The sequence below is a fragment of the Musa acuminata genome, chromosome BXJ2-1 (genome assembly GCF_036884655.1).
Source record: "Musa acuminata AAA Group cultivar baxijiao chromosome BXJ2-1, Cavendish_Baxijiao_AAA, whole genome shotgun sequence".
Lineage (NCBI taxonomy): Eukaryota > Viridiplantae > Streptophyta > Magnoliopsida > Zingiberales > Musaceae > Musa > Musa acuminata.
The window spans coordinates 606,207-618,975 of record NC_088338.1 but is presented as its reverse complement, the minus strand read 5'-3'; the positions used below and the strand labels follow the sequence as shown (position 1 = coordinate 618,975).

Genomic DNA, 12,769 nt, shown 5'->3' with positions numbered 1-12,769 from the left:
ATATTTAGCTTCTAAATTTTATATTCCTAAATAAAATTTAAATTTTATTTGAACTCTTATCAATAGTAACATTATTTGATCGTAATATCAACGACTCGTCTTCCATCTCTTTCCTTTTATAAAAAAAAAATATTATTAATAAATAACACACAATATAAGGTTTATTATGTTTAACTCAACAATTCATCTTTAATATAGCCTTAAAATTCATTAGTCACACTTCCATAGTTTCCTTAATCGATCAAATTAAGTTTAAATCTTTCTTCATCTAATGCGTTCATAAACAAAAACAAAAGGCATATTTGAGATATCTCTATCTTACCCAAGTGATAATTGGATAATTGTCATACAACCTCTAATTAATCAATATCTATTCTAAACTAGTCATAATGGTAATTCACAAGCCACTTATTTCCACCACTACTACATGCGTTTGCCTTTTGATCAGCTCAAACTTTTGGACTAATCAAACTCCTTTTCTTCCTTCCTTCCATCTTCTAAATATAAAACCTATTGCCTTTGAAACATAGACTCCCGATTTCGAAGGCTATCCTTCCACCATTGTATTAAATGCAAATAAATGAGATTGTCCGACTACCACCTGCCTCTCTCTTTACGGTGGTACAAAGACAGAAGAGTGACGTCGGAGTGATGAAGGTGATGCGTTTGTGGGTTTAAATTTAGTAGTATGTGGTAAAACTTGGAGGGCTATCACTTTAACTTGATACCAAAGTAGTATACAAACAAAACAGCACACCAAAGTAAAGGTTAACTTTGGATGATCAATATTATGATATGACGAGTTGCTAGTCTTACTTGCATAACACATGCATAGAATTCCTCTATCAAAAGTTCGCCGTCTCTCCTCCACTATTGCTTTTCATATGGAGGAGTGGATTGGTAAACTTTGTAATCATTTAGGTAACTAGCTTGGTTGCTGAATATTTTAAATTTAATTGTTAAATATGTTCATTGTTGATCTCGTGTCAAATCTTTCATCACTTTTAAATTATTTATTATTAAATAAGTTTTTGATTGTCTAAGTGAATTATGAGCCAATCATGTCTTTTTTTTTCGTGTCTGTCTTAATCAAGATATGTGATTAGCGGTCCTCAAAATATCGAATCATGTAAAATTATATCAGAGGTATTTTCGACTTATATTCTATGATAATTAAATCTAGTTCAAATGATTCAAGTTTTTTTTGTCATATTAAAGTGTACGGGGAATTATAGTAGACTCTTATGATTATTATTGTCGTGATTGATATTGATTATGGAGAGTAGTAATATATTTCTCTTAAGTATGATCATAATTCTATGATGCTTAATCCGAGATACGATAACAGTTCCACCGATCCAACCACGAAAAATCATCTACATGGAACCGAGGTTTTTGGTAGGTGTCAGGTAGGTGTTATTGAGGTGTTCATATGATTTTAAAGTATCGATTCTTTATTCCTATATTATTTTTATATATATTTTCTTAAACGACTCGGATAACTTGATTTATAAAGATTTTGACTCTTAACTGTAAGATTCTATATTCACAATCAACTCATATATTTTAATGTCATAATATTTTAAAAAATACTATTGTAAAAAATAGAATCGAGGAAAAATTGAAAAAATAAAAAGTATAAGCTTGAGTTTTTTCCCATAAATATATCCTCGTTTGCGAAAGATGATGAGTATGGTCCGATCGCACTTGACGTAGAATAATATTTAGCATTTAAAAGTAGCACCCCATAATAGTTCCATGTTAGGAATCCTAACTACAAGTCCACTAAAAGTCACTAAGCTAAGCTAAGGTAATTAAGATATTAAAGCGATCAAACCACAAGCATATGCATAATTTTGTATCTTTCTTTGCAATCATAAGATAATACGTGATTTTAGTTAGGTTAGAAGCTAATCCAAATCAACTATTAAGACTAAACCTTTTGCCTCTCATGCAACCTTGGATCAATACCTCCTATGGTCAAGGTCTTCGAATAGACTTTGTGCAAGTCATTGCTAATTGTTGGCCTCGTGTGAAGTGCTCGGACTTAGCATGCATGACTAGAATGGATGATAGAGAAAGGAGGGAATGAGACATGCATATGTGATGAAAGATTTGGTTGACGTAAAGAGCCATCGGATCATGGTGACATAGGTCGTAAGACTCGAGTCTAGTTGGATAATGACTCATACGTAAATTAGATATTTGGTCTCCATACCCAACTAATTAGATCGAATCGAGGTGTTGTGCAAGCTAATAATGCAATAATACATCCTTCGAGCTTCATTTTTTCAATCACTTAAAAATGTTTCTTCTTCGATCCAAACTTCATATACTCCTTGAAACTCTGAAATCTAACCTAATAACGCAATAATACATTCTTCGAGCTTCATTATTTGATTCACTTAAAAATATTTCTTTTTCGAAACCTTCCTATGCAATACAAGCGAAACTAATATCGAGAGAACCTTCCTAACCGATATAGATTTCATATACTCCAAAGACCAATGTTGAACGTATATTTAATAGAGTCCTTCAATACTTAACATACATCTTTAAATATCTAAGATAAGAAAAAGAAGCAAAAAGAAATAGATAGCTCGAATTCTAGATGATTGGATGAATATTTTATGTCACAATCCATAGTAACATGACAAGATTTTTTGTTCTTAGCCTATTGACTACCATGTCGAACAAGAAAGCTGATGATCGGTAAACAAAGAAAAGGAACAAATCAAAAGAATGTGAAATCATAAAGAAATCATCCTTCATTTTCGTCGCCATCTTCATGGAAAACTATGCATCAACTTTTGGGAAAGAAAAGATTGGAACTTTGTGATGTTAGATAGAAAGCCACAGTGAGGACTTTCAAGACCAATTTGGCACCACAAGCTATTGGTCATTATCTATATTCATGCAAGGAGTATGAGGAGGAACATCTAGAATAGGAAGTTGGACCACTGACCAGCTTTCTATCCTGTGGTTTCCATGGATTCCTTTACCTATGATTAATAATTCACATTTCCTAAAGTTAGATGCCTCTTTCATTGTTTTCAATTAATGGTAGCTGCTTTTTGACTTGCTCATTTTTGCAAGTCATGGGACCTATGTCATATGGTGTACTCATCCACTAAAGCTTTTTCCTAAAGGAAGGAGAGCTATACATGTTCTTAAGATAAAAGGCTAAACAAAGAAATCTTGCATTCTTCATTCATTGTTTATTTGTTTCTTTGGTTTTTTATGATCATACAAACAATGAAGTCCTAAAGTCTTTGGAAAATAAAATTGTCAAGTCTTAATATTCATGTTCATTCGATATAATATAGTTTTACGTTTAGCTATCCTAACATAATCATATATCTTTTTCATCTAGAATTGGGATTAGCATTAGCGATATATTTTTTTTTCTAATCATAAGTACTGAAATATTAAATTATAATTTATGGGATATATGTGCTAAACTTAATTTAGAGTACTTAAGACAAAAATCCAATTATAATCTCGACAATCCCTATCACGAGGCCAAGAACAATTATGGGCTTTCCCATCACAGGCTTCGACCCATGAAAACCGAACCAAAGCTTTGTCTACGTGATCTTTAGCCGCTTCAACATTTGTAAGCAATTATTCTTAATTTTTTTTTGTTGCTTTCGCATAAAGACATAAATCTTAAATATTCTTATGAATATATATATATATATATATATTAAAAAGATAATTTTAATATCTCTTTCATTTCTAATAATTTTATCAGCAAAAAATAATTTAAATATTTCACGTGTTGAAAAAAAAAAAGGATATTAAAATTATCTTTTTGTTCATCACATTCGTGATACGTGGTATCACATATTATGTGTTTCCGTTACTATAGCAAATGAAGTTACTTGTTTTATCTTCAAAATTATAAAAATCTTAATATAATTTTTTTTAAATACAACTGTGATACTAATATAATCTAAATATATAAGGTAATATATAATCAGTCCCAAGAAAGTAGGTAAGGTAATCATATTAATTTTCTTTTACTTGTAATTATTTATCTTCATAAATGGATATGCAACATCCCAAATTATCAAATTTTCACTTCAAACATATAAAATTTATATAAATTTCACTTCTAACATGTATATAATATATATGTATTACGTCAAAAATCAAATACTTATAAGTAAAAGAATATTTACTAGCTAGATTTCAATTCTCTATACTCCTTATTTAATTATTATTTAATTATTTTAATCGAAATTAGATTTATATTATTTGTATAATATTATTAATTTTAAAAAATAATTTTTATTTTTTATTTAAAATTTTTAATAAATTATTAAACTTTTTACAAACTAAATTAATTGATACCTTCTTATATATATATATATATATATATATATATATATATATATATGTTTTGAGAAGCGAAAAATTGATCGAATGATGCCGATATCTATCACATCAATCCCACAACGGAACTCATGAAACTAAACATGAGGCTACGAGCCATGCTTCGTTGCCACCGCTCCCTCAATTATTGATGGGTGCCAAAGCAGCGTCGATTCCACGCAGTGTTTTGTATATTATTATTATTTTAATACAAAAAAGTTCAAAAAAATATGAACGCTCACGTGTAGGCGGACCCTACCAGAGGCAGGACACGTGTTGTCATCTAGACGAACGTCGCGGAACCGTCCTTGGACCGGCAACCGTTCGACCTGGTTGACGCAACCAAATCAAACCGGGTGCGCCTCTCGGTACATCCGAACGACCTATGGAACCTTGACAAGTATCTAATATTTCAACGTGGCACAAAATGGTTCGCTAGTTATGCGTTTCGTGCTTGACTCCATCTACCCTGTGCGTGACGCGGCGATCCGCAGGTGAGAAAGAATTCTCACTTTCCTTTTTCCTCGACCACTATCAATATAATCGCCTCTCCTCCCTCATTTCCTTCCACATTTCCTCCTGTTTCCCTTCTCACTCCCCTCCGTCTCTCTCGGGATCGAGGCGCCATGTCTTTCCGAACGGTAAGAATTCCGATCTCTTCGTCGGTTGTTGTTTGTCTTCTTGAGTTCGAATTGTTGAGATTGTGTGTGGATTTGAGGCTTGGAATCAATCCGATAACCCTCTGCGATGAGATGCAAGGGTTAACTCTCTTTTACGGCTTGATGATGCGTCTGCAGAGTATATTTAGCTGTTTGAATTGGGATTTTTTTGTGTTTTCTTTTAGTACTCTCAGTTGCCACAGATCCTGATATGGGTATTGTTGTACTTCCATTATGAGTTCTTCCCACCTTGCTTGATGGCGTGGACTGTTAATCTAAAGCTGGAGATTGACTGATGCGCCCTCATTGTTGTCTAAAGCAGGAAGCTTTTCTTCGGAAAATGCAAAGTTGTCGTGTCTGATGCAGTGTTGTGTATCTTTGTAGATTTATAGGTTATGCCGATTCATCTTGGTAGGAATTTCCTCAACGCCAACTCAGTAGTCACTATTGCCTTTATTTAGCTTCTTAACCGAAATACTGTGGTTAGATTGGTTCAAGTAAAGTGTATATGAGGATTATTTGTTGTTTGTTCAGCAAGTTAAGGGTATCCTTTTAAACTTGCTTCTCTCTTTTCATCATTTGTAATAATCTTTAGTAAATTTGTCGATGATTGTCAATTTTCATCGTAGCATGATAGAATCTCATCAGTTTGGGTAGTCGGCATTTATGTTCTGGCATTTGTGAAGGTGCCATGAGACTTACCGGGGCACTTTCTTGTTAATTTTTTTGCATGAGGTGTTGATGGCATCATTTACATGGCTATATTTTTTCTGCCTCCAAATTTTCTTTGGTTCTTTACATTTATATCTGATCTGCAGTCAAATGCATCATCGGGCATGGGAGTTGATGAACACAGCAAAAGCACTTTTCTGGAACTTCAGAGAAAGAAAGTGCATCGATATGTCATATTCAAAATAGATGAAAAGAAAAAGGAGGTAGTTGTTGAGAAGACAGGAGCCCCAGGAGAGAGCTATGACGATTTCACTGCTGCCCTTCCCGAGAATGATTGCCGTTATGCTATTTATGATTTTGATTATGTGACTGAAGACAACTGCCAAAAGAGCAAGATATTTTTCATTGCATGGTTAGCCTCTTTTAACCTATACATATCACAGTTCAGTAATATACATTACTTTCCATCTATCTGTACCTTCTTTGTTGACATACTGAATTATCTAATTGATCGGGTTCTTATCTGATTGTAATCTCTTCAGTGATGGAGGATTCTTTTTTTTGCCTGTATCCATGATTTTGGTTGTAAGAATAGAGATAGTCTTTTTGTTTTTTCTTTGTAGTGAAAATGCACATATATCTATAGGCTTTCTTGATTGAATTTATTGTTCATGTTTCGGCTCAGATTGTGTGCCTAATAGGAGTATGATTCTGACCCAATATGTTGAAGCTAAGTAGCTCCAACATATTTTATTTGATAATTGAAACAGCTGTTTGTTTCTTTTAGAAGCATGTGTTAATTAAAACTTATAAGTTGCTTAACTTCAAAGTTATTTAGTAGACTGACCTAAGGTTTTCCTTTTTTTTTTTTAATTTCATCTGCATTGTTATAGGGCATATGATATTTTAGCTTATATAAACTTCAGAGGCATCGTATGTTCCTCATAGGAATTTTCTTCCTGAACTATGTCTAATGTTTTAATTTGTGCTTCTTTTGACCATCACAATCTTCAACAACTCCTGAACAATTCAATACTTCCACAAACAACTGCAGTTTCCTTATCCATCAAAACACAACCTGCAGGATACAGCTCCACAACATTTAGGTGCGAATTTCATACGCTTTAGGGAGAGCGGGCTTCTATAAGGGGTGTAGAAAAGATATGTGTGAATCCTAGCTGCTGCCATTATACTTCATAACTGTATTTCATACAAATGAGAAGCTGAGGAACAAAGTTCCTGGTTATGGATTGTCGATCTGGAATGTGATGGAACTTAGACGAGTTGCCTTGGGTGAAGTAAGTTGATAATGAAGTAGGACATAATTAAAGTCAATCAGATAATATGCATGTAATAAGCATCTTGCATATTAACCCTGCCTATACACTGTATTGGCAGAATGGTGAAAAACCAACTGATGCAAAGCAAAAATTAACTAGATACTTCTGGTTTTCAGGATTTGATGCTTGGTTCAATATAGCATGTTTTAAACCCTTAATAGTTTTACTCTCTTTTCCTGTCTCGAATCTGCCTCATCATGATGCAATCAAGGAACTATTCAGAATAGTAAAGAAGCTGGCTTGTATGATTTAAAGGTTCTCTCAGCATTTGCAATCAAATCCATTAACCTTTTTGTTACCCTAAGGTTAAGTAGAACAAAGAAAATAAGGAAGGCTCTATCACTGATGTTTGTCTTGTTTAAGCATGGATTTTAATTTGTCAAGCATGGTGGGCAAAATTCGGGTACATTATGAATATAAACTATAAACATACTACTCAGTAACTACTCAGTAACTTTGACTTTTATCACCAATTTTTCACATGATCAAAACAGTTTTTAACCTATAGTATCTTAAGTTTTATTGTTTATCATTCTCCACTCATTAATTATGTTGTAGTTCCCTGGATTTTTTTCATCCAAAAAAATGAGGTGAAATTGATAAATGCACCATGTTATGTGATTGGAAATGTGGCCAACAATTATTAATGACACAAAAGATTGATTATAACAAAAGAACAAAATAAATAAGAGAATATGGATTGCTGGATACAACAGCCATAGTGAGGCAAACAGAATGAACAATTATATTTGAAAGGAATCAGTGTATAGCCATTCTTTCTTATAGAAATTGTCACCTACCTTATAACAACGAGTATTTTAGCATCTAATTTATTTTATGAAAAAAATAAGAGCAATTGTGATATTTTAGCTCAATGATTTGGCAAGACTTTTAAAAATAATTCTTTTAAGCTGGACACAATGCCTCAAATTTTTCCACACGAGGATAAGTTGTTAAAGAGCTCACTTTTGATCAAAACTCGACAGTCAAGGCTAAAATCATGTTCTAGGGCAAACATGAAAGATCACTCATAGTTTGTTAGGGTACCCAAATAAATTTATGTACAAATATACATTAACCCAATGTAGGAGTATAGAAACAAGTACATGTATATATATACATACATATATATATATACATATATATATATATACATATATATGTATATATATACATATATATACATATATATATATATATATATAAATATGTATATATATCATTATAAGTAAAGGAACTTGCTATGACGTATATAATTATTTGCCAAATATTCACATTATGTATAGCAAACAAATTTACAAGTATAGGATTTACCTACAAATATAGACAAAAGTAGATGAACTTAGTTTACACAAACTAAAAAGGAAATTTTATATTGTGATATTGTATCAATCATGCTTAATGTAAGACATATATCAACGCAGTTATTTATATGTCATATTGATTTCACTATAAACAAGATAGGAAAACATTCTATATGTATGTGACAAATCACAATGTTGATTTATTTTGTTTAATGCACTCATTTATGCCTTCATGCTCATCAGGTCACCTTCCATCTCTCGCATACGTGCAAAGATGCTTTATGCCACATCAAAGGATAGGTTCAGGCGTGAGCTTGATGGCATTCATTATGAGATTCAGGCTACTGACCCTACTGAGATGGAGTTGGAAGTGCTTAGAGACCGTGCAAGCTAATGCTCTGAACTTGCACAAACTTCTTCCACAACAAGACTGCTTATTTTGTGTGCCATGGCCTAGATGTATTGGTTTTGCAGCGATTGGTTGTGGGATGACTGTTCACTAGAATAAGTGTCTACACCTGAGAGGCTAATGTATAAGCTGCTTATTCTGGATGATAATGTTTGAAGACTGGGATCCTCTTCTGGATGATAATGTTAATGCATTGCATCTCAGTAATGCAATGGATGACTGTTCTGGATGGTAATGTTCACTAGAACATTGCATCTCATCGATGACTACTTGGTTCTCATCTCGATCAGATCATATTAGATGGAGAAACTTTGCAAGATTCTGTGATGAAATTGTCGAATGCTATCTTTGTGGCTGTTGAAAATTAGATCATAGCTTTTGCTTTAAAGATATGATTGTTTTAGCATGATTCTTCTCTGTTTGCACATCGTGAGCCCATATCATTTTGGTGAGGCAATTCTACCAGCCATAGCCTCCATGAGCCAAACTGAGAGAACAGATTCCACCCCCTATCTGACTTTTGCTCTCTTTCTCTATTCTCTTGATCTGGTACACTTATCTCTTTCCAGTTACAAGTTTTTTTTTTTCTTTATCAGTAGATGCTCCTCAAGATCTGCTGTTACGTCAGAATTGAAGCAGGGGAAATAAGAAACGAGTCCTTTCCAGTTCCAGCAGAAATCCAGAGAGGTGGTATAGAATTTTCTCTTCATATTATTCTTTTCTCTATCTGCAATAGTGCATTCATGCATGATACTACTGTGTTACTTATCCCAAGTATCATCAAACTTCAATTATTTTATGTTCTCAAGTAACATTGGCTTGCTAGTCTGATCATATTTGTTATGTTTTTGAAGCTTAATTATGCCTGCTGTGGATAATCCAATATAACACCGACACAGATTCAACAGAGGAGCATGAAGAAATGCAAAAGGATGGAAGCAGGTTAGTATCTAAATCTGGTCGGTATTTTTCTCTGCTATCATCGCAAGTTAGATGCTGGATTAAACTGCTGCTGCATTGTTGTTATATTACATTTTCAACATGGGTTCAATTCAAAATTAAAGTTCAAGTAAAGAAAATCCATATGTCAAGTCAAATAATAGGTCAAACCGTAGTTTGACTTATTAGTTAGCCCACAACTTAATCATTGGTACCAAATATATGTAACAGTCAAAAAAATGAGATATGAGCCGTGCTCAAATGACGCTCTGCATCTAAAACAAAGAGCTCCGATTTCTTCTTCTTGCCATATGACACTAACAATTGTGGATCGTGACACTAACACATCACCAAATTGAAGATCATGTCAATCAGATTTCTATGGGGTTGATTATTAGTTTCAGTATTGATTTTGGGTTTACTATTCCTATTCATTTCTTGAAGATCACAACACAATGCAGTAGGTGTCCATTAGGTTAGAAATTGCTGGTTTTAGAATTGGTCGATTAATTATTAATATCAAAATTAATCATCGATTCACAATCCAAAAAACTTCTCTAACACAACTGTTTCCACCTCTTCATCTCATGGAGTCACAACAGATCATATACTACATGCAAATTGGTCTCATAAGATTGCATCGTATCTGTTATCTGAAATCTGCATTGCGATTCTCTACCCAGTAGACACGCAAGTGGTGGTGGTGGATTCATGAGAAATCTATTGGCCGGCAACCCCATTCCATCCCAAGTGCAATGAACTGACACCTTTATCTATTCTATCCTCACCCGCTTGGCCAATATAAATATTGTAGTTCTCTCTATCTCATTGAGGCGGCAGATGGATCGCTCTTTGACGGATCCTTTCTCCCGTACGATATCCGTGACTCCATCTCCTCTTTCCCATTGCAATCTGCATAATGCTCACAATCTATACATACGTGTGTATATATTATCAATGACACTGCACCTTCTTCCGTTCTGCTTCTCAAATGAAAGGGAGAGGCTTTACAGCTGCTATGATCACGTAATGTAGCTATCAAGCCATGCTCGCCTCCGCATTATATAAGCACGTACGTACCTTGGATCTGCTCTCAAGCACACACAGTCCGTCCTCCTCAAGATGCTCCAAGGGGGGCTCTTCGAGGCGTTTCTGAGGAGGTGGAGAAAGCTGAGCAAGCAGGCCAACCATGGCTACCGTCGGCGGAGTACTCCATCAGGGTGCTGCAGCCAGGAAGAGGAAGGCGTTCCCGAGGACGTCCCCAGAGGCCACACTGTGGTGTACGTGGGGGAGCGGCGCAGGCGCTTTGTCGTCCTGGTTGCCTTGCTAGAGCACCCGCTGTTTCGAGCTTTGCTCGACCAAGCTCGGGAAGAGTTCGGATTCGGCGACGGTGGTAAGCTTCGCATGCCTTGCGATGAGGCTCTCTTTCTCAGCGTTCTTTGCCATGTTAGCTCGCGGCGGCGCAGAGGGGTCTGGTTGTGCCTCTGAATCGCTTCTTCCTTCTCCTCAAGGGGATCTTTGTTTCCGGTCTCCCTGCAACTGAGATGCCAACCCGTAAAAAATCATTGAAACCAACTTGTATTTCTAAATCGTTATAATAGAAACACAATAAAAACTGATGCGGAAACAAAATAGCATACCTCCTGCCATTGTCGTCAAGAATTTTTGCAGAAGTTTCTTCTTGAACTTTGGTATTTCTCGACTCAGAACTTTCGCTTTAGATGGTGTAGAAAAGCATTTCGCTTCAAAGAGATGATTGAGCCCAGGGACCAAAATTCTCATATATATATATATATATATATATATATATATATATATATATGTTCTCCCATCAAGAACATTTATTATCATCAAATCATAAAGTTCAAGAATTAATTCAAATTTGTAACGTTTAGATTATAATTAAGAACTTTAATGATATTAAATATTCAATTTAATAATAACGGTTTCTTACATAAAGAATAAAAAATTAAAATCATTTAAATCATAATAAATAAAGAAATTCATGATAATAAATTATGAATCATAATGAAAACAGTTATATTATTATTAAATTAGATATTTAATAATAACGGTTACACAACCTTATTGTACAAAATTGAGTGTAATAAGCACTTCCCCTGTTTCTCGAGACAGAGCGAAAGTGAGGCCAAAAGGGCCTTATCTTCTTCAGATCAATATAGCTTGCAGTTATTCTCTGTTCTTCGAGCATCCAAGGAGTACTTTCTATACTTTTCGATGGATCCAGGAATTGTTCTAGTTTATACAGAAGACATGGGAAGAAGAACAAGGACTCAGAAATGTTCAAATAAGCTTCCACGGAGCAAGGAATGGTGTCATTCCTCATGTGTAACCAAAGCAAGATGGGTCCGAGAACAGCACATAGAGGCCATATCCACAGCAAACTTTTGTCCAAAGATCTTTCTCTCTCTTTTCAACAAGTCAGATCTCAGTTTTGAATGAGTCCTTGTCTTGCCAACAGGATTCAAGATAAGTTTGGAGGGGTCCTTAGTCAGGAAGAAGAGTAGTATATGTTTGGAGGGATCCATGACTTTCAAAATCTAAGGAAAAAGAAATAAAAATATACATATTGCTCAAAGTGTGTGTTTCTTTATATTTCTCTTACCAAAGTCTTAAGATATATGAAGCGTTTATAATGATAAATCTTAATTATTGAATAAATAGTTTTATCTTATAATAGTTCTATTTTTAAAGTTTGTTCTATTTCTTTGGAACTAAAGTTAGTGAAGTAATTGGAACTAAAGTTTGTAGTTTCACTCACTTTTCCTTTTTCTTTTTTATGATTGCTTCTCTTTTTTATTGTTCCACATTTATAACACATCTCGAGATGCACGTGATTAGTATGACTAGTATTCTAATTAGAGAGTGATAGAACCTTTAATCTCTTTGAATACATTCACTTAGAACAAATTAATAATATATGGTTTATTATCTAAGAGCTAATTATAATATTATCATTTATAATTAGCTATCTTTAACATCATGATCTCTATACTTTCAAATATTATATTGACATCCTTATATTTATAAAAATAAAATATTTAATCT

The 12,769-nt window shown here is 34.0% G+C and overlaps 2 protein-coding genes across 2 annotated transcripts; both read left to right on the top strand.

Annotated features, from left to right (window-relative positions):
• The first annotated feature begins 4,862 nt into the window (after positions 1 to 4,862).
• Positions 4,863 to 8,990, top strand: LOC135598317 (actin-depolymerizing factor). The gene is made up of 3 exons (XM_065091909.1): positions 4,863 to 5,018; positions 5,855 to 6,120; positions 8,596 to 8,990. Exons 1-3 carry the CDS (start codon positions 5,004 to 5,006, stop codon positions 8,744 to 8,746), a joined length of 432 nt encoding a protein of 143 aa, XP_064947981.1. The 5' UTR covers positions 4,863 to 5,003; the 3' UTR covers positions 8,747 to 8,990.
• Positions 8,991 to 10,822: 1,832 nt separating this feature from the next.
• On the top strand, positions 10,823 to 11,188 carry LOC135597895 (protein SMALL AUXIN UP-REGULATED RNA 12-like). Its single transcript, XM_065091396.1, has one exon. The coding sequence runs from the start codon at positions 10,823 to 10,825 to the stop codon at positions 11,186 to 11,188; it is 366 nt and encodes a 121-aa protein (XP_064947468.1).
• Positions 11,189 to 12,769: the final 1,581 nt, after the last annotated feature.